Raw genomic sequence first — 20,840 nt, 5'->3', positions numbered from 1 at the left:
GCATCGGTGGGCAGCTTGGCTTCCAGACACTGATGACCTTTCCCTGCTCCTTTCTCTGCCACCACAGCCTAACTACGGAAACCAGCAATACGGACCAAACAGCCAGTTCCCCACCCAGCCAGGCCAGTACCCTACCCCCAACCCCCCGCGGCCGCTCACATCTCCCAACTACCCCGGGCAGCGGATGCCCAGCCAGCCGAGCACTGGGCAGTACCCGCCCCCCACAGTCAACATGGGGCAGTATTATAAGGTGAGTGCCGCTGCCCCATGGGCCCCTTCGCTCCTCACCAGCTCAGCTCCCTTCCCTTGCCTGCGTCATCCTGGCCCTGGGCACCCCCTGAGGTCACCAGGGGGCAGGCGGAGATTGCTGGATGTGGCCTTGTATGCTCCGAGCTATGCATGTGATGACCGAAACGACTGGCTTTTCTTGGTTCCTGTTCTCACAGGGCTCAGACGATGGTTTTCTTTCTCCCTTCACTATTTATAGCGTATGTAAGATAATAACAATGGAGGAAATATATTTTTTAAGAAAAAGTACCCGCTCGAATATATTTACGCTTGATTATTCTATGCACATGGGCACCAACAATGTTATATGGTTCTTATTACCTTGTAATTTTGAACCTGTTTCTTTCACTCGACACAGCGTGTTACCTATTGCTACAGTCCCAGTGGTTGTCACTTTTAATGGCTGCCTAACATTCTACTGAGAACCGTACGGCGTTTTATCCTTTCTGTTGGACATGTGGGATTTTTCCTGCGGTTTCACTTTTGAAATAGTACTATAATATTTTCATGCATGTAACTCTTTCCTTCTTTGGGATTACTATAAAGTACTTTCTCAGGAGCGAGGAAGACTCTGGAAATAATTTACACCTATTTGCTCATGAATCATGCCAACTTACATGACCACCCACCACTTGGCTTACGTGGGCTTACTATTTTTACCCCAACTTCAGCCCATTAGGTGTTGCTATTTCTATAAACTCATTAAATTAGTAGCGATGGGTAGGTAGAGAAAGGCAAAATGCTGACCGCAGCAGTGACCTGCTCTGCCCCTACCCTGCCCTCTACCCCAGCACTGGGTGGGCCTCTCCACCATCCCCCGTCCTTCTGGAAGACTTTCATTTCAGGAGGGGGAGAGGGTTTCTGGTAGACTTTCTGCCTTCCATCCATGGCTTTGTTTATCTTGCTTTACCAGCCAGAGCAGTTTAATGGACAAAATAACACCTTCTCTGGAAGCAGCTACAGCAACTACAGCCAAGGGAACGTCAATAGGGTATGTTCCAGTCTCCGTCTTGGGAATTATAACCCACGTGCACTGTGTTAGAGGGGGCCTCACTGTTTCTGCCCCAGTCTTTCTGGACGTTAGTAGGCCCATCTGCTCCAAGCCACAGAGATGCTTGGAGAGTCCACAGTTCAGAGGTGGGTTGGGAATGAGTGTGGGCCTGGCCAGCCCTGGAAAAAACCATGTGGGGACTAGGAGACTAAGGGAAGGGGCTCCTGGAGACCCTTCATGCCTAACTCCATCTGGGGACCCCAGTGTGGCGGGATGGGGGTGACGGACATGGCCTACAGTCATGCTGTGGGCCACGGGAGACCTGGAATTGCTTCTAGCTTTCTTCTTCTCCCCGGACTATGTTAGGCAAGTTCTCCATCGCCCTGAGCCTGTGTCCTCGCTGGCCAAAAGGGCTGGTGACCCTACAACCTTTCGATGTCGTGACCCAAGTGAAGGGTGGTGATGCCCTTCCCAGACCCACCTGTCTTCCTAGGGGGGCAGAGGCCTGAGTGCACCCAGAGTGGAGGAAGGGGTTTCCCTGCGGGGGCGGGGGGGAGGGGGTCTCTTCCCTTGGGGGAGCAAGGGTCGCAGCCCTGGGATGCTAGGGTGGGCAGGGTCTGTGTCCAGAGCCATGGCCCCTCCTTCCTTATTTCTTAAACCAGTAACCTATATGTGGTCTCTCTTTCCTTCCAGCCTCCCAGGCCGGTTCCTGTGGCAAACTACCCCCACTCACCTGTTCCGGGGAACCCCACGCCCCCCATGACCCCCGGAAGCAGCATCCCCCCATACCTGTCGCCCAGCCAAGACGTTAAGCCGCCCTTCCCGCCTGACATCAAGCCAAATATGAGCGCTCTGCCGCCGCCCCCAGGTGAGCGCCCCGCGCTCTCCTTCACGTCCTCCCTTCCTCTGTCCAGACACCTCCATATGCCCCCACCTCCCCTTCCCTCAGAGTACACCGGGAGTCAGGGGACTTGGAAGTCTGACTGCTGGCCTGTGCGGGCTGGGCATGTGAAAAGAGTGGAGGGTGTGAGAGCTGCCTGAGCAGCGGGAGGCTGGGAGGCAGAGTGGCTCTCAGCTGTGGAAAAGGACTGGGGGCAGTCTTCAGGGCTTCCAGGGCAGACAGCAGGTGGGGGCAAGAACAGGATGCATGGGGCTTGGGATGCAGGGATGCTCAGGATGGGGTCCAGTGGACCAGAAGGTGCCAGGAGCTGTCTGGTGTGCCCTTAACCACGCAGCCCGGCTGCTGTGGCCCTGTTCACACACACACGCAGGGCATGCAGCCAAGGGCGCGTGTCATGTGCCACGGCGGCCAGGGCGATGCGGCTCACCGGCTCCTCCCCTGTGCAGCCAACCACAATGACGAGCTGCGGCTCACGTTCCCCGTGCGGGACGGCGTGGTGCTGGAGCCCTTCCGCCTGGAGCACAACCTGGCCGTCAGCAACCACGTCTTTCACCTGCGGCCCACGGTCCACCAGACGCTGATGTGGAGGTGAGTGTAAGCGTGCGGCACAGCCCACGCCAGGTGGAGGCGGCCTTGAGGCCCTGGCCTTGCCTGGGAGAGGTGGTAACAGCATCTGTTTGACACCGTCACCTGTTCAGCATCACTGACTGGGCCCTGCCGTGTGCAAGGCCTGGGAATGTCATGGAAAACCTGCAGTGCCTGGGAGACAGACAAAGCTGCCTTGGCGTAGGGGCCCGAGGGTAGGGATCAGCTGTCACTCACCCCGGTCCAAAGCGAGTGCTCAAGAACAAATTCCCAGAGGAAATGGTAGCTAGCTGAGACCTAAAGGCTGAGAAGGAGGATATTCCAGTGGGGACTCTAAGCTGACCCCTGACTGTGGCTCATGTGGCCAGAGCCAGGAATAGAGAGAGGTGCAGGAACAGGGTTGGGTCCTTCCGGAACCAGGCAAGCAGCTGGCCACTGGGCAGGGCTGCTGCTCAAACATCCGGCACTGGAATGTGGGGTCTGGAGGCCCCCTGCTAGCCCAGGGTCTGTGTTCTGAGCCTGCTATACCTGATCTCCTTTGATCTTATGAGTGGGCATTGCTTGCCCCATTGACAGTGAGGAAACTGAGGCCAGAGAAGTGGTTAGCTTGGGTGAGTCCTCACAGGTAGCAAGAAGCAGAACTGGGAGTTGGGCTCGGACCTCTTAGACACCAGAACCCATTGGTGTCTCCACCCTCGGTCCCTTCTCAGCCAGGACTCAGTTGCCTGGTGAGCACCTTGAGGGCATGAGATGTGTCTGAGCTGAGCGCCTGCCTGTGCACACACACCTGTGCACACACACCTGTGCACACACACCTGTGCACACACACCTGTGCACACACAGCTGGCCCATTGGCTTGATCAGGCTGATCAGGCTGCAGAGCAGGCCTAAGACAGCCAGGGTGAGCATAAGGGCATGGGAACACAGACACTCAGGCAGGAGAGACGCCCGTGCAGGGGCCTTGCTCACCCATCCCTCCTTACTTGTGCGTACCCTCACCCGCGAGACCTGTGCCCTGGCTACTGGCCCTGCTCGCCTTTCACGCATGTGTGGTCCCTGCTGGGTTTGTGGGGATTCTTTCAGGGCCGTGTCCTTGGGGCCCACCATGGAGGGGAACGAGGGGACTGAACCAGACAAGGCCCTGGCCTGGGACGCTTCTTCCTCAGGAGCCTAGTATATAATCAGTCTTCCAGCTGGTCTCGTTGAGTTAGTGTCTGTCCTTTCTGTCTCTCTGTCTCTGTCCTTACATGCAGGGGGCTGGGAGATAGTGGCCAGAGTTGGGGGGCTATGGTTAAACAGTGTGAGGGAGTCCTGGGGGAACTGGGGTTGTTGGAATGGGTTTTGATGGGGTTGGGGAGCCTGGGCAGTGGGAATGTCCAGGGTGAGAGAGGAGAGAGGAGGCGGTCGGGGGAGACTTTATGGCTGAAGACGGAGTCCTGGGCGACTTGACGGGGGCCGTGATGAGGCCGAGGTGTGTGGCCCCACCAGGCAACCTGGAGGCCCGGGGCAGCCCCCTGGCAGTGCCGCCCTGAGCCTCAGCCCCACCCCCAGGTCTGACCTGGAGCTGCAGTTCAAGTGCTACCACCACGAGGACCGGCAGATGAACACCAACTGGCCGGCCTCGGTGCAGGTCAGCGTGAACGCCACGCCCCTCACCATCGAGCGCGGGGACAACAAGACATCCCACAAGCCGTTGCACCTCAAGCACGTGTGCCAGCCAGGCCGCAACACCATCCAGATCACCGTCACCGCCTGCTGCTGCGTGAGTGTGACGGGGGTGGGGAGTGGGAGACCCTCAGCGCCCCGTGGGGTCAGCCATGGCCCGGGGTCCCCTCCCCACAGCCCTCGGAGTGATCTTTTAGAAGCAGCCCAGAAATGTGCCACTGTCCTCATCCCCCCCGCCCGCCCCCCACCCCCCTCCCGGGACTGTGGGATGAAACTCAGCCCATCGTGCTCTGGCCTCCCCTCTTGCATTACAGCCTTGCATCACTTCCTCCCGGAGCTCTTGGACACCACCTGCCCCCATGCCCACCACCTTCTTCCACTGGGGAAGTTCTGTGTCTCCCTCAAAGCTAGGCTCCACTCATGCCTCATTTGCAAGAAATTTTTATATTCTAATCATCTTTTTCCCCCCGGACCCAACTCCACCAAGTCTGGAGTTAACGCCCTCCCTTGGTCACCCAGCAGTGCTAGCTCAGAGCTGTGTGTGTGTGTGTCTGTGTGTGTCTGTGTGTGTGTGTGTGTGTCTGTGTGTGTGTGTGTCTGTGTGTGTCTGTGTGTCTGTGTGTGTATCTGTGTCTGTGTGTGTCTGTGTGTGTGTCTGCCTGTGTCTGTGTGTCTGTGTGTGTCTGTGTGTGTGTGTCTCCTGACCTGTGACTCACTGATCCGGGGCCACATCTGAGCCATGCTTCTCTCCCCCAGGATCAGGGTCTGGCACTCAGGGCTTGCTTGGGAATTTGCAGTTTACCTGCCCCCGCCTGCTGGCCTCCCTGGAGGAGAGAGAAGAGCTCTGATCCAGCCCTCATGAGGGTTGGGGCTTCAAGACCACCCAGAGATAGGGGTCACAGGACTAGGGATGCTGTCAGAGTGAGGAGCTTGTGGGGGCTTGTTGGAGAGGGCAGTCCTGGAAGGCCTCCTGGAGGAGTGAAGACAAGACAACATCCTCCGGCAGGAAGGGTGGAGTAGGCATGATGGGGAAACAGCAGGGTGCAAGGGTAGGAAGTGTTTGGCTCCCATCCTGATGCCTTGTGTCCTGTTACCTCCTTCGGGGAGGGGGGAGCAGGGGGTGTTGCTATTTGAGCATCAGACTCAGCTTTGGTGGAGACCCACTGTCCCTGGGGAGTGACCCCTCTCTGGGTCCCCAGCTCACAGGTCCCAAGACACATCCTGGTCCTTTAGGGCTCTCCCAGGTCCCAGGACCCTCTGCTAGCAGGGCTCCAGGACCCTCTCCCAGGTCCCAGGACCCTCTCCTAGCAGGGCCCCAGGACCCTCTTCTAATAGGGCATCACTGTGGATGTGGGGCCCTTTGCTGTGTTTAGCCTCTGGGGCACGGTGTGGGGGCCACATGGCAGGGTCCGAATCTCCGCTTTTTCTTGGCAGTCCCACCTCTTTGTGCTGCAGCTGGTCCACCGGCCCTCTGTGCGCTCCGTGCTGCAAGGCCTCCTCAAGAAGCGACTCCTGCCCGCGGAGCACTGTATCACAAAAAGTGAGTGGGGCTTCAGGGCTGGAACCAGACCCCAGTCTCTCCACAGGCACTGTCCCTCGAGCCTGACAGCACTGGGCCCTGAGGAGGGGCCCTGGCACCAGTCCCTTCCCCTTCCCCTCCAGAGCCCCTCCTCTGGGGCTGTGGGACAGTCGGAGGAGTACACAGTTCTGTTATCACAGGATATGAGGCAGGTTAAACCAAGATACCATGGTGTAGGTGGTCCGGACGGGCTCCCTGAAGGTGATCACCTGGAAGGATGGGAGGAACTGGAAAAGAGGGTTCTTGGTTGAGGGGGAAGCACAGAGGTCAATTGCAGACTGGACTCCTTACCTCAACAGCCCAGGCCTAGCTTGCGAGGGAGGGACTTGGCTCCGAGTCCCAGGTGCAAACACTTGGGCTGGGGGCACCATGCAGGAAGTGGGAAGTGCGCTCCTACACTCCCTTCAAATGTGCCTCTTTGTATGCTGAGCCCTAGAATCCTGCCAGGCCATTTCCACCCTTGCAGAACCAAGTGCAAAAGTGCCTGTGGGGCTCTCCCACTGACCCAGAAAATCAGTGAAGTGCCAGACTGTTTTTGCAGGCTTTGCAGAAAGTCCTGCCTTCCTAGTGAAGACACAGGGCATGAACTGCAGAGGCTGGGGGGCTGACGACATGGCCACCTCCAGGGACACTTCACACTTTTCGCCTGAAGAGTGTCATTCCAGAGTAGTGGGCATCCCAGGGCCCCCAGCGTGCCGATCTCACTTTCGCCCAGGCCTAGGTGCCCTGCACCTATTTATGAGACTTCCCAGTGTTATGGGTGTGCATCAGCCACTTGAGAGAGTGGGGGAAGTGCAGGACAGCCTTGGCCTTCTTATCCACTTCTGCCTCCACCCTGCAGTCAAGCGGAATTTCAGCAGTGTGGCGGCCTCATCGGGCAATACGACCCTCAATGGGGAGGATGGCGTGGAGCAGACAGCCATCAAGGTATCTCTGAAGTGCCCCATCACATTCCGGCGTATCCAGCTGCCTGCTCGAGGCCACGATTGCAAGCATGTCCAGGTGAGCAGTCCTGGGAGGAGCCTTCTGGAATCTGGCTGGGATGGCGCCGGGGTAGGCACAGGGCAACAGGGCTGTCTCCAACCCTGGAAGGATGCCGTGGCCATCAGCAGCTGATTTCACTCACTCATTCCTGACATCATTTATCCTTCAAGCAACTTCTCTGTGTACTCAGAGCTAGGTCCATCTGGTTTAGGTATCGTCAATGAGCTGTTGAAGTGTCAGGATTTAACTTCTCTGGATTTGAGGAAGTCTCATGAGATTTTACTGAGCAGTTAGGATGGATGTAAACCTCACTGGTGGGACCTGCTTCTTCCCTATGAACCAAGAGACATGAACATTTCAGAGGATGGAGTAGTAACAAGGTTAGAAATAAAGAGGATGGAGCCCCCACCCCCAAAATGAGAGTGCTGGGGATTTGGAATTCAGGCTTCATTGGTTATGCACCATTGTAGCAATTCATTCTTCCCCTCTAAGCCTCAGTACCTCCCCTGGGCCGTGGGGACAGTTTCCTTGCCCAACTTATAGAACTCTTTGGATATGACAGATAATGACAGTCATCATGATGTCTACAAATGGGTGAGCTAGCCTCTCACTTCTTTTTGTTTCCTTTCTCAGACGGAGCCAGCAAGAATTATAGAGACCTCTTCTGGAGCCCCAGAGGGCTCCAGAACTGGATTTAGACAGTCCTAGCCCTGGCAGATGTCATAAGCCAGCTGGAAATACTACCCTTTCGGCCACCATGGCTGATATGAGCCTGAGAGCAGGGGCATCTCTGCCCGGCTCGTCTTGAGGCCTTGCCCTGAGCACGCGCTCAGGAAGTGGCTGTGGGTTGAGTGCCTGCTCACAGGTTGAGTAGCTAAACACAGGCAGCCCTAGTGGCTGAGATGCATTGGGTGGGGGCTACTCTGGGACCAGGCCAGCCACACCCTCAGCCCCCACCCTCTCACAACAGGCCCCAAGGGCTTCAGAGTGGGTCAGGAGCCCCCTCCATCAAAAGCTCCTTCCCTGGGAAAACGGGGGCAGGGGATGTCTGGTTGCCTAATTTGTCTCATACATGCTGATGAACCAGATGGAGTGTGTCCTCCACGGTGGGCTCGGCCAGTGAGAGCGTCAGGATTGGTGAGGGGCGGCTGCAGGGGAACTGGAAGGCTGCTTGGAGGCCATGGGTCATCTGGTACACAGGGCTGGTATGAGGAGGGCTGGGCACAGCGTTGGAGGGTGTGGCCCATAGGCTGTATGCACAGCAGAAAATAGGCAAGATTATCACTCCACCCAGCACCCCAGCCCTGGGTCTCTCCATCACCTGTCTCCTTCCCTGGTGGGACATCTTTATGAGGGTCCCAGAGGCAGTTCGGGTTGCCTGTAAGTGGTTTCTGAGGGCCCTGGGCTCATCTGTCTTTGTCTCTCGGCCTCTACAGTGCTTTGACTTGGAGTCATACCTGCAGCTGAACTGCGAGAGAGGGACCTGGAGGTGTCCTGTGTGCAAGTAAGTGACACCTGCCTCAGCATAAGCACACTCACCTGGCTGTGGGAGGAGCTTGGGGCCTGTTCTGTGGGGTCCAGCCACCTCCCACCTGCCCTAAATGCATAGCAGAGGGGCTCAGATCACAGGGGCAGCGCATAGTCCCCTTGTACCAAGCTGTTGCAAGGCTGCCCCCTCCTGTTGGTGCCCCGGTAGTAACCAGTGGCAGGGGCTGAGTCTCTTGGACACAGTGAGGAGGAGCGAGCTGTGTCTCCAACCCTTAGGGTCCAGGAGCCAAGGCCAAACCCTGCCTCTCTTCTTTTCCAGTAAAACCGCTCTGCTGGAGGGCCTGGAGGTGGATCAGTATATGTGGGGCATCCTGAATGCCATCCAACAGTAAGTAGGCCTCTCCATGCGGGGAAGGGGTAGGGGGGCAACAAGAATGCGGGCCCTGATGACATGAGGTGAGCATACATGGTTGCCCCTGATAATTTATCCCCCACTGGGCTGGCAGACCATTTTCCCACATCCCTCACCTCTCTGCAAATTTAAGGACTTGTCTACCTGGGGGCAGATGAACTTTCCAGAAAGGACCATGCTCAGAGCAGGAACCTGACGGGGCCTGCGGTGGCGGCCGTGCCGTGAGTGCAGGCTTTGGGGCCAGCCGCATAGCCACTTGCTTTTCCTAGCCTCAGTCTCCCCTTCTCTCCAAAGATGTAAAAGTCTCCCATACCTCTGATGTAGGCCGAGTGTGATGGGAATGGGGGCAGGGCGAGCCTGGATGAGAGCATCACAATGTCTCTTCAAGCCGAAGGCTCTTGTGTCTACATCCTGGTACCCAGGACCCCAGCTCTGCCCCTTTGTTCCCCCAGCTCCGAGTTTGAAGAGGTCACCATTGACCCCACATGCAGCTGGCGGCCAGTGCCCATCAAGTCGGACCTACACATTAAAGATGACCCTGATGGCATCCCCTCCAAGAGGTTCAAGACCATGAGTCCCAGCCAGATGATCATGCCCAATGTCATGGAGATGATCGCCGCCCTGGGCCCTGGCCCGTCCCCCTATCCACTCCCGCCTCCGCCTGGGAGCGCCAACTCCAACGACTACAGCAGCCAAGGTGGGCGACGGCTGATGGAAAGGGAGGGAGAAGCTGTGGCGGCGGCCCAGGGTTTCTGGGGTGATGGTGGCAGGTGCAGGGAAGCTGTGGTGTGAAGAGGCAGAGACAACTCACCCCTCAAAAAACAACACCCCACTGCTGGCCTTGGGGTGCAGTGCCATCCTTCCTTCTCCGTCCCACTGCTTGGTTCCGTCCAGCCCTGCGGGTTGGTACCCAGTTGGGAAGGCATGCGTGAGACACTGAGCCGTGAGCCAGCCTCCTGCCCCTCGCACCCCACCCTGCTCAGCCTCCTCTCCTGACTCCTGGAGCTCCCGGGCCAGCAGCTGCCGATCTCAGGGGCTTCCGAGCCCCTTTGCTTGAGACGCTGCCACCACCTGCCCCTGGAGTTCTGGCCCTTCCCCAGGCCCCCTGTGTTTCCTTCCAGTGGTCTGTGCATTGGCCCTGTCCCTGCAACTCTCCCACCCTCTGAGAGACAAGAGTCCAGGGGCCTGGAGCACCAGCCTTCAGCCGCCTGTCCCTCACTCTATGCCACCCAGACCCAGCTGCACTGCACTGCTCTCGGTTCCCAGAGAGCACCATCCCTGCCCCCCAGAAGTCTGGGGATGGCAGCACCCCACGGAATCCCTGCCCTTAGGTCCCCGGGGCTCCAGAATGATCAGATTTCCAGAGAGGTTAGCCTACCTAGCCAGAGTCCCACAGCGTACTGAGGGGCCCAGCTTTCCAGCGTGCTGATCCTCTGAGCTCTCGCCACCACCACATGGTGAACGGAGCAGCGGCTTGGGGGCCAGACAGCTGACTTCTCAGGGTGGACTCCCAAATCTAAAACAGCTTCCTTTGTTTACGGGGCAGATTCTGGCCACCTGCTCTGGGCCTGGGTCGTCCCAGTGATGAAGGGCAGGCATGGAGGTCTGAGCTGCCGGAGCTAACCCTAGCCTTGCAGGGGGTTAGGCCTGAGTTCTTCATTTCCACACTCTGATTCCCTGGGCAGGGGGTGGGGGGGCATTTTCCTTCTGATGACACCCCTCCCCATCTGGTTCCATCCCCAGGAAACAACTATCAAGGCCATGGCAACTTTGACTTCCCCCACGGGAACCCCGGTGGGACGTCCATGAATGACTTCATGCACGGGCCCCCCCAGCTCTCCCACCCCCCGGACATGCCCAACAACATGGCCACCCTCGAGAAGCCCCTCAGTCACCCCATGCAGGAGACTGTGAGTACCTGTTCCTCGCCCATGACCCTCCACCTCCCCGGTGCCCCCAGCCCCAGTGGGGGCTGTTTGGGACAGAGGGCTCCCCTGGACCTTTCTGATGTTTGCCTGGTTCCCTCCCAGACAAAGAGGAGGGCGGAGAGTTAAGTCTGGGGACTCAGGAGGGAGTGGGGGGCCTAACCGAGGCTGGGTCATAGCTCAACAGCACCCCTGGATTTGGCTGTTTCACCCAGGACATCAGGTTCTCAGGTGGGGGAAGCTTCAGTCTCTTACCCGCACATACATACTGCATACATGTGCACACGTGCGGAGGCCTGCACACACCCCGCACACAGGCCCACACACTGCCACACACATGGCACACATCCTACACACACGCGCGCACACACACGCCGTCCCCTCTTACACACACTCTTACACTGACTTATCATAGCTCCATCCAGCCATCTAGAATTTTGTCCCAAACCCAAGCACTTTACCCCCTGAGAGTCTGATCACCTCCTTCTGCAAAAAGAAACGTGAGGATATCTACTTATCCCAAGAGGATTCACTTCTCATCCTGTTTCACATATTAACACACACTCTGTCGCTGAGAAAGCCCCTTTGGGCGAGGTGCCCTGTGCCGTCCCTTCTCTTCCTGTGGCCCCAACAGCAATGGTGGTAGGTCTGACCACCCCCCAGGTCCTCATCTAGGCAGCGCTGGATGATCCCCCTTGGTCTAGCGGGCATTTTCTGAGTTTGACCTCCCGGCTGTGCCTTGTATCAATTGCAAGCAAGACAGACGCAGGCCTCGTGCTCAAGGAGCAGAAGTTCTGGTGGTGCCTGGATGGAGGAAACACAGTTGGTGTTTTGGGAAAGCTGAGGCCCAGGGGCTGAAGACTGAGGCCTCGATTATTCTTTGTGTCTCTCATCTTAGCCAAAGGGCAGTCACAGAGGGCCTGGCAGTAGGTCCTGGGTCACAGCTGCCAGAGAGAAGGGGCCAGGGGGTCTCATCAACGCCCAGTGGTGGGGTTGGGCCTGCACCCGAAGGCACCTCTCCAAGCTCTCCATTCTCACGATGTGGCCTCGAAGGAAGGGGCTTCTGGACTGCACTGTGTTCCCCACACTCGACGTGGAATTGGCTCTGCCAGATTGTCCTGTACACCAGAGCCACTAATTCTCAGCAGGATCGACTATTAACCAGAAGGACTCTGAGTAAGGGGCACTGTAGCAACTTGCCCACAGGAACCCAGAATGCCACATCAGAAATAACTGCTTTCACAGGCCTTTGGCTGTGTTTTTGTAAGTTACTTTTTGCCCTGTGGGGCTTCTGATTTCTGGGAGCCTTTCTCCTGGCCCCCTTCCCTGGCCCTGCTCCCCAGGATCCCAGCATTCCATGCCCAGGAGTCGTCCAGATCATCCCCTGACCCCATATTCACATGGCACCTTCTGAGTCCTCACAATGCCCAGTACTCGAACATGGCAGTGGGGCAGTGTTTCCTTCCCCTGTCCAACAAGTCTCTCTACCACCTTGTCAGTTCTGCTGCCTGGGGTCTTTGCAGAGGGACCTAAGCCTGTGAGTTGACTTCACAACCCCCCAGGATGCTTCTCAAATATGCACTGTCCTCGCCCATTTCTGGGCTTATGTTAGATGGTGACTAGACCCAGAAGTACAGATGTACAAGGTAGTGGGGTGCAATTGCGACCAACCCCCAACATCTGCCCAACCAGAGCAGCCTCACCCTGCTGAGCGCGAGGCCAGAAGGATTCACAGTGCACAGTGGGAGGGCCCCAAGCAGGCGCTCGTTCACCCAAGGGCTCTCCTGTGCCAAGTGGGATGTTGACGGGTGTGTCAGCAGCCCCAGAGAGCACCCGCCCCTCTAGGCTCCGAGATAATTCCAGCAAGATGTCAGGGCCAAGGAGGGCAGCTGTGTCAGCAGACCCAGGGGGCTGTCTGTCTGGGGCTGGGCTCCAGGTGTGTGGAGCCCCCTCCTGCCCCCTGCTTCCCAGAGCAGTCATCGTGGAGCACTGCAGGCATGGGGAGGAGTCACAGGCTGGCCTCACACTGACAGCCGTGGTGGCCGTCCCTCCAGCCCCTCCTGGTCCTTCTTACTTCATTTGCATCCCACACATGTTCCCCCAGGGTCACCATCCTTAAGGTCATGTGGACATCTCCTGTTCTCAGGGCTCCAGGCTGTAGGGGCGGTGCTTGCAGGGGGCCACCTGAACTGTGGGCAGAGGCTGGCCCACAGCAAGGCCCGGGAAACGACTTTTAGGAGAAACAGGAAGAGGAACTGGGTTCTCTGGAGATCGGGACGGTGTGGCTGCAGTTTGCAAACCCACGAAGGAAGTGTCAGTGTTTCTGTGTGGCCCAGAAGATGGGGCGGGGAAGAGGGTAACGAAAGACCACAGAGACAAGTGGCCGCCTGGCTGCTCATTCCGAGTGAGCGGCCTGGCCCGTCAGGGAGCTCCCTGCATTAGCAGAGTGTGAGGGGCGTGGCCGGGGCCGGGGCTGGGGTGGGGGTCGCTTGGGGAATGCTGGAAATGGGGCCAGGACCTGGACCTTTCACTCTGAGATCTGAGCTCTGAAGGTAGGATTGCTTGAGGCAGCAAACAGACCAACAGGGGAAGTGTAACTCTCACTCACTCACTCCTGTGTCCCCTGCCCACCCACAGCCCCTGTGCACATGGGGCGGGGTGTGGGCCCTTAGGTTGTCTATGAGAGAAGCATGCCGTGGAGGCCCAGGTGCTCCTTTTCCTGGCTGCCAGCCCCGGCCCAGGGCCCATGTGGGGCGCAGAGACCCTCCCCGAGCTGCACGCCCGCCCATGCTGTCGTCCATGTCCGCTCTCCGCCAGCCCAGCTCGGGCCTGCAGCACGCCGCCAGCAGCGCTCCTGCCCGCCTCCCTGTCCCCTGGAAACATGCCCATTTCGCTTCTCCATCCTGCCCTTGCTGTTGTTCATTGTGCTGGTGTCCGGGCCAGGGAGGCAGAGGGGTTCCCAGGGGCCTGCCTGGACCCCGAGATCTCAGTGTCTCCGCTCATCTCAGAGCCCTTGGCCGCCTCCCTCCCGGCCCCACGTGGCCTCAGCCTCCCTGAAGGGCGGTTTCGGGGGGAGGATTTTTGTTTGTTTGTTTCTCTGCAGAGGAAAAAAAAAGCATTCAGCTTTGTAGAGGGGTGGCTTTGTTTTGGGGGTTTGTTATTTTCCTGGTTTGGTTTGGTTTTCATTTCTCCAGGCGTCTCGTCGCCGTACCTCGTCACCTCACCTCTCTTTTTCCTGCTCTCTCCTCCTCCACAGATGCCACACGCTGGCAGTTCTGACCAGCCCCATCCCTCCATACAACAAGGTTTGCACGTCCCACACCCCAGCAGCCAGTCAGGGCCTCCATTACATCACAGTGGGGCTCCTCCTCCTCCTTCCCAGCCTCCCCGGCAACCGCCACAGGCCGCTCCCGGCAACCATCCACACAGCGACCTGACCTTTAATCCCTCCTCAGCCTTAGAGGGTCAGGCCGGAGCGCAGGGAGCATCTGACATGCCGGAGCCTTCGCTGGATGTAAGTTGGGGTCACCACATGCCTTGGCCTGGGGCTAGGCCTGGCGCTGGGACCTGTCCGAGAGCAGGGGCGGGTGTTGAGGGCCTGAGGCCCAGGGTGGAGGCATAGCTGTGAGGAGGGGTGGGCGGCCGGAGGGTGGGCCCCGCCAACCCGCCTCCCCTGGCTCCAGGACCAGGGAACCCCACAGCGGGCCAGCCCCCTCCGAGGGTCCCACGTCCCCTCCCCCTCGCTGCTGGCCCCGCCCCCATCCCCTTGGCCACAGTCCCGCAGGCCAGCCCTGCCCCACCTCGCCCAGGCCCCCGTAGTAGAGTCCCTCTGGGCTGGTCCTGGAGGCAGCCCAGGAGGGTCCCCACCCATCCCCGCCCTTCCCCTTCCCCCACATCGGCTTGCCATCTCCGCGTCTGCCACACTTTCTGGCCCCGCGGCAGGGGAGGGGCTGGAGGGACAGGGTCCGTCCATCTGCGTCGCTGGTGTGTGTCTGTCTCCAGTTTCTCGTCTGTGTGCCGTCCATGCCCTGTGCTTCTGCTCGCTCCATCGCTCACTGTGAGAGGCCCCGGGTCGCACTGGGGGTGGTGGTGGCTGAGGTGGAAGTGGGACGCTGAGACTTAGGGATCACCACCCCCCCACCCCCCCACGTTGAGAACTGAATGACCTGGAAGGTGGGGCAGGGGACACTGGTGATGGGTGCTGGGTAGCTGGGCAGGGCTGCTAGGGAGAGAGACACAGCACTTGCCCCTTCCATCCCTCATCCCTAGACTCTAGATTCCCAGGCAGGAGGCCCGCCCTCTCCTCCATCACTCCTTTCCCTCACGCCCCAGCCCCAGCAGGAGTCACCCTTGATCTCTGTAGTGAATGGGGCTCACTCGGCTTTTTGGCCATCTTGAGTTCTTGTCTGACTCTCCTCCCCAGACCAGGCCAGGGCAGGTGCTTGTAGATTGAGGAGGGTTCCCCCGTGAGATCAGAAGATTCCAAGGACTTCACAGGAGAGGGTAGGGTTGGTCTGCCAGCCAGCCACGGGCTCAGCAAGGAGCCAGGAGTTCTTGGGTGAGGTGTGGGGTGGTGGTATAACAAAGAGATCACCCAGCCTTACGTGCAAAGCCACTTGGTTTTGCTGGGAGGCCGAAGTGACCCCCAGTTGCTTGTGGCAAGTGTAAGGATCACTCTGTTCATTGAGGAGCCTTCCCAGCTGATGGGCTGAGGGCCCCACTGTCCAGACTTGAAGTGAGCACAGTGTGCCCCAGACCAGCACGGTGGCCTGGGTGTATCTGGGGACCACGAGCACTTAGTTTCCCCTGTTTGGGCCAGGACCCCAGGAGGCAGGTTGAGGGCAAGTGAACAGTCCTGGGGGTGCCCTGCCTTCCTTGCCTTGGGCTGGCGCCCTCAGCTGACACCTCAACTGGGCTTTTGTACTTCTCTTCCAGCTCCTTCCAGAACTCACAAACCCCGACGAGCTCCTCTCATACCTGGATCCCCCCGACCTGCCGAGCAATAGTAATGATGACCTCCTGTCTCTCTTTGAGAACAACTGAAGCCCACCCCTGCATCGGGGCCACCCCTCCCCACTCGGCCTCCTTCCCCGTCTGCCCCCCACACTTCCCCGCTGGGAGCCCGAGCCCTCGGACCGCCCCTTCTGCGGCCTTCAGAGCCAAGGGGCAGGAAGGTGCGCTGTGAAGGCAGTGCGGGTCTGGAGCCCACGCCCAGAGCAGGCCCTGAAGATGACCCTCGAGACGGGGCAACAGCCCAGGGAGGGGGCACACGCTGATGGCGGCTTCCAGACGACCCTCCAGTGCCCCCCAGATTCTTCCAGTTTCCCAGCTTCCCTGCTTCCTGGCCCAGAGCCATCTCCAAGTGACTGTGACCCTGAGAGAAAGCCCCCCAGACCCCGGCAGCCCCAAGCCTTGGAGGAGCAGCGGCAGCTGGCAGCATTGAGAACAGCCTGCCCACCACCACCACCACCGCCCACCACAGAAAAGCACAAACCTCTGGGCAAGAGAACTCTCAGGGGCCAAGGCTATCGCTTTGACCCCAGACCTCTTAAGCCAGGATACCCTATGAACAGTCTCAGAAAGCAGAGAAAAAAGACAAGATTCTGTGTTTGGGAGAGGGAGAGCCACTCACCCTCTTGCTCGGGGACAGGTGGAAAAAGGGAGTCAGGGCCTCTCAAAGCCAGGATGGCCCTAGAACCACTGACTCAGGCCAGGGCCCAGCCTTGGGGGGACGGGGGTGCAGAGAAAGACCCCAGCTGAAATTATTGTGCCCTTAGTTGGAGCGGGGAGGGCCACCAGTCAAAGTTGGAGTCCAATAGAATGAGCAACTTACAGTTTTGCTCCAAGCCTCTCCTGGTTTTTAAATGACTGCAACAAAGCTACGAAGTTACTTGGAGAAGAGGAACGTTGGACTTGGACAGCAAGCGAACCATTTCTCCCCGTGTGTTCTGCTTCCTTCCTCTGCTCCCCTCCCCCACCCCTCTGAGACTGTAACGCCCACGTCCCTCTGCCCCAGTGCCCGTGTCCGCCCGGACGGCAGGGTGGGCGGTGGAAAGGCAGGGGATGCAAGGGCTCAGCAGCAGGAACCCCGGGCATCGCTCGCCCTCAGGCTCCTCTGTCTGTCTGGTCCGTGCTCCAGGCTGCCCCGGGCTCCAGCGCAGCCCATCGCCGTGTGTGAGTCTGGTCTGGGCTCCAGGCTGCCCCGGGCTCCAGCGCAGCCCATCGCCGTGTGTGAGTCTGGTCTGGGCTCCAGGCTGCCCGGGCTCCAGCACAGCCCATTGCCATGTGTGCCAGAATCAAGCATCGCATGGTGTTTCTGTGGCTGTCTCAGCCCCAGCTCTTGGCCGCCAGCCTCTCCCTCGCTTCGTGTCCTTCTGCTCTTGCAAGCTCACCCCACACTCCTGCTCCAGCAGAAGCAGCCTCTGGTTTACCCTCCGTGCTTTGCTCCATCCTGCCAACCGCTCGCTCACTCTCAGAGTGCCCCGGGTAGCTTTCTGTGCATCCGTTTTGTTCCAGGCTCCCCTGTGCTCCCCGAGCCACGTGGCCTGTGATGCTGGGCGGTTGGGTCGCTTGGATCTCCGCTGTAAATTTGTCGTGCCCCTACCCTGCTGCTGCCCGGGACCTTCGCTTGCTCCCCTGTTCACTGTCTATGTTTTCAGTCTCTGCCTCCCCGTCTGTTGGCCGGGGGACACCCAGCACTCCTCTGGATCTGACCGGAACGCTGGCCCCAGCAGTTGACTTCCGGTCACGGAACCAGCCGGCCCGGCACAGAGTTTTCTGTAGGAAAGCTGCCATCGTCCCTCCCCCACCCCTTTCCTTTGTCCCGTTGTTGAGGTTTTTTCAAACAGCGTGGTGTTCCGTATGCAAATCAATTATTTTAAGAATTGCTTTTGTAAATATCTTTGTGAATATTTTAGTATTGTCTTTGATAATATTCAACATTTTCATGACCTGGTTATAGCCTTTGCTGGTGTTTTTAAAATACCTTGACTCAACGACAAAGACCGAGTCCCTTTTTTAAAAAAAAAAAAACAACAAACAAAAACAAAAAAGCAACCAGGGCCATTTGTACAGATGAAGGGACGAAAAGCATGGGTGGCTGTACCGTGAGTTAGACGAAGACCAGGCTACCCGCTGTTGGGAGCCATCCCCAGTTGGCTGGTGGGGACACATGTGGCCGTCTCCGACCAGTGACCCTTAGCCCCAGCTGTGTCAGGCCATCTGGGGATGCCCCGCCCCAGACAGACCTATAGATGCCTTCCTTAGAATTTCCCGCTTCCTGCCTTGCAAGACTGTCTCAAAAAGGCCTGGGTGTGTTCTTGTTGTTATCAGGGTGTCCCCACTCTGCTCACCAACTTACCCACAGCTTTCTAGCACGGAGGGTCTATCTACTGCCCACAACCCAGGCTCCGGGCACCTCCCTCATCCGTCTCTGAGTAAGCCGTGGGCTCAGCACCCTGAGGTGGATTTCCTGGGTCCCCTCTCAAGCAAGCCTCCACCAGCAAGTTCAGCAAAGAGCTTTCCAGACCTGTGGTGCCTGCATCCTACACTCTGGGCACATACTCTTCCAGAGCGATTTTGGAGCCGGGTTGGTGGGGTGGGGGTAGGGGGGTGGGCATCAAGGTGTCTGGGGCTGGAACGAGCCCTAGTTGGTGACACAGTCAGGTGACGACGGCTTCCCCAAGCAAGAGCGGTTCTGAACTCTGGGGAGATGCTTCCCTGACCCTTTCAGATGACTACTTGGAGCCATACGTAACCTCAGCAAAAACGATGCCTCAGCAAGCCACTTCTCCATGACAAGCATCCACCCAGGCCATAGGCACATTGCTGCCTCCGCTCCACGGAATGGACAGGGCGCCAGCAGGCAGGCGGGAAGGCCCAAGTACAAGCAATCACCCCATCTTCTTGGTTTGAAGCTTTACCCATGGATCATATTCCTGTAGCCATTTTTATTTTTTAAGGAACTAATACTTTCTCCCTAATGGAAGCCCTGAACCCCCAGAGAGCTCCATGTCTGCTCCCTCGGCCTCACCCAACCAGACAGGGCGACGCGGGCAGCAGCCACTCAAGGGACATGTGTACATATGTAAATGAGAAATAGAGACATGTTAACAGATGCATTCATTTCCCTCGGAATGTGTATTGTTTTTATTTTACGGAACAAAACAAAAAGGCTTGGAACTCCATCTTAATGTGGAAAAAAACTAGATCCTGTCTGTTAGCGTCTGTGAGGTCCCTCTCCGCATCTGTCTCACCATGTAATATACTCTGACTCTGTGGAAAGGAATTTTTTGTTCCGTTCTTGTTTTTATTTTACCTACATGTACTATTTAGCTTCAGTGTACTCGTCCTGCCACCTGTGTATTTTTAGGGTGCTATGGAAATAATGAAAAGAAACGGGGATTTCAGAAGAAAATTGTAACCAAATTCATACTTTGTATAATTTTTGATATCATGATCGCAGGTGATTGACACAGACACGCGTGAACACACACCCACCGTGCAGCCTGAAGTAACCCACACAGCCACCGTCATTGTCTTTGTACATCTCTGTACAATGCAATCATTTCATACTTTAAACTGGTCAGAAAACTAATTGTGATTTCTAGTCTTGCAAACCTGTATGTAGTTAGATGATGTGACAGCCTCTAATATTTATCTAATAAATATGTATTCAGATGAAACCTGTATATTAGGTGTTCATGTGGTTATTTTGTATTTAAAGATCAAATTATTTGACTATTGCTAGACATTTCTATGCTCTGTTGTCACGCTGAGGTATCTCATTTGCCCATGTTAATTTCTTTTTTCTAAATAAATGGACAAAAACGAAGGTTTGGCGAACTAGCGATTTTGTGAATGGTAAGGAGTGGTTTGGGTGTTTGCTGGTTTTGCTTTATCAACCGCCACCCCTGCCCGATCACCCTGCAAAACAAACAGAAACTGTGCAGTCAGGTATTAAGTTGGAGGAGCCCCTGATGCAGGGGTCCCTGCAGAGAACCCGGAACCTAGCCCATATGAATGTGCGGTGCCGAGCGGTCTCACCTCCGGGTCTCCAGCAGTCCCTGGTCCTGGTGAAGGGATGGCCTGGCTGGCACGAAATGGACTCTGAATGGTGCCAGGCCCTGTACAGGGTTCCGGGACTCAGACCCAGTGTGACTCAAAGGCTATGCAGTGCTGTCTGGGCTCTGATAGCAAGCCCCTGGTGGATTCTCTGGTCTTAGGAATAGGAATCTCATCATGTTAAGACAGCTGCTGTCCCTCTGACCACCTCTCTCTGGCCACCCCACTTCTCAGCACCCTCGCCCCCTTCCCCTTTAAGGGGGACCTTGAGTCTTCTCTTGCCCATGATTGCAACTTACATAAGCTTCTTTGCTACAGACACTGCCCAGGTCCTGTTTCTATTAACTGTCCTTACAGCCTCAGACACACAACTGGCTTCCCTTCCTGTGTTTCCTCCTGAACTTCGGGGAAGTGAATCTGATTCTCAGAGCCCAGCATCAGAAGAGCTCCCCTCTTCTCTCAGCTCTGGCCTCAGAAAATAGGACAGACTAGAATTTGGCTTTTGTGGCTTTCCCTCCGCAGAGACAGTGTGAGGCCGAGTCCAAAGAAGGAAGGCACCCCAGAGTATATCCCCTGGAGTGTATGTGTCCACGTGGGGGGATGGTGGTGGGGGGAATGTGTGTCAGGAGAGAGCACAGATCTGCATGTGAGCAGGTGTGTGTGTGCCAGAGTGAGCCAGGAGGACGTGTGCAGGGTGTCATCAGGCACAGAACTGCCCGTGGAGAACTGGGGGCCAGGAAGTCGCCTGCCTCCAGGACTTCTCCAGGGTGGCCAGCTTCTCTTCTTGGAGGGAGATGGAAGGGGAGGGGAGGAGGAGAGCTTACATTAAACCTGGAATCCTGCGGCCACTGCCTTCTGCTGGCAAGAGGCGTTTTCTCTGAGAACCGACACTCCTGGAAGAGGGATGAGTAGCATCGACGACAGCTTCCCAGAGGGCCCCCCAGTTCCCCACTGCCCTG

At 57.4% G+C, this 20,840-nt stretch overlaps 1 protein-coding gene across 2 annotated transcripts in view; it reads left to right on the top strand.

Annotated features, from left to right (window-relative positions):
- ZMIZ1 (zinc finger MIZ-type containing 1) overlaps nt 1-18,376 on the top strand; it is a 148,262-nt gene extending 129,886 nt beyond the window's left edge. For both annotated transcript variants that reach the window (XM_068981604.1, XM_068981603.1), the window contains exons 10-22: nt 68-250; nt 1,202-1,279; nt 1,973-2,147; nt 2,627-2,768; nt 4,317-4,527; nt 5,865-5,970; nt 6,851-7,011; nt 8,430-8,497; nt 8,801-8,869; nt 9,346-9,590; nt 10,637-10,803; nt 14,075-14,332; nt 15,754-18,376. In XM_068981604.1, the coding sequence (XP_068837705.1) occupies nt 68-250; nt 1,202-1,279; nt 1,973-2,147; nt 2,627-2,768; nt 4,317-4,527; nt 5,865-5,970; nt 6,851-7,011; nt 8,430-8,497; nt 8,801-8,869; nt 9,346-9,590; nt 10,637-10,803; nt 14,075-14,332; nt 15,754-15,861 (1,971 nt within the window). In that variant the 3' untranslated portion in view covers nt 15,862-18,376. The remainder of the gene's footprint in view (nt 1-67; nt 251-1,201; nt 1,280-1,972; nt 2,148-2,626; nt 2,769-4,316; nt 4,528-5,864; nt 5,971-6,850; nt 7,012-8,429; nt 8,498-8,800; nt 8,870-9,345; nt 9,591-10,636; nt 10,804-14,074; nt 14,333-15,753) is intronic.
- The last annotated feature ends 2,464 nt before the right edge of the window (nt 18,377-20,840 follow it).

The sequence above is a fragment of the Capricornis sumatraensis genome, chromosome 10, assembly GCF_032405125.1.
Source record: "Capricornis sumatraensis isolate serow.1 chromosome 10, serow.2, whole genome shotgun sequence".
NCBI classification, from domain to species: domain Eukaryota; kingdom Metazoa; phylum Chordata; class Mammalia; order Artiodactyla; family Bovidae; genus Capricornis; species Capricornis sumatraensis.
The sequence above is the reverse complement of the archived record's forward strand: the minus strand, read 5'-3'. Positions and strand labels throughout refer to the sequence as shown.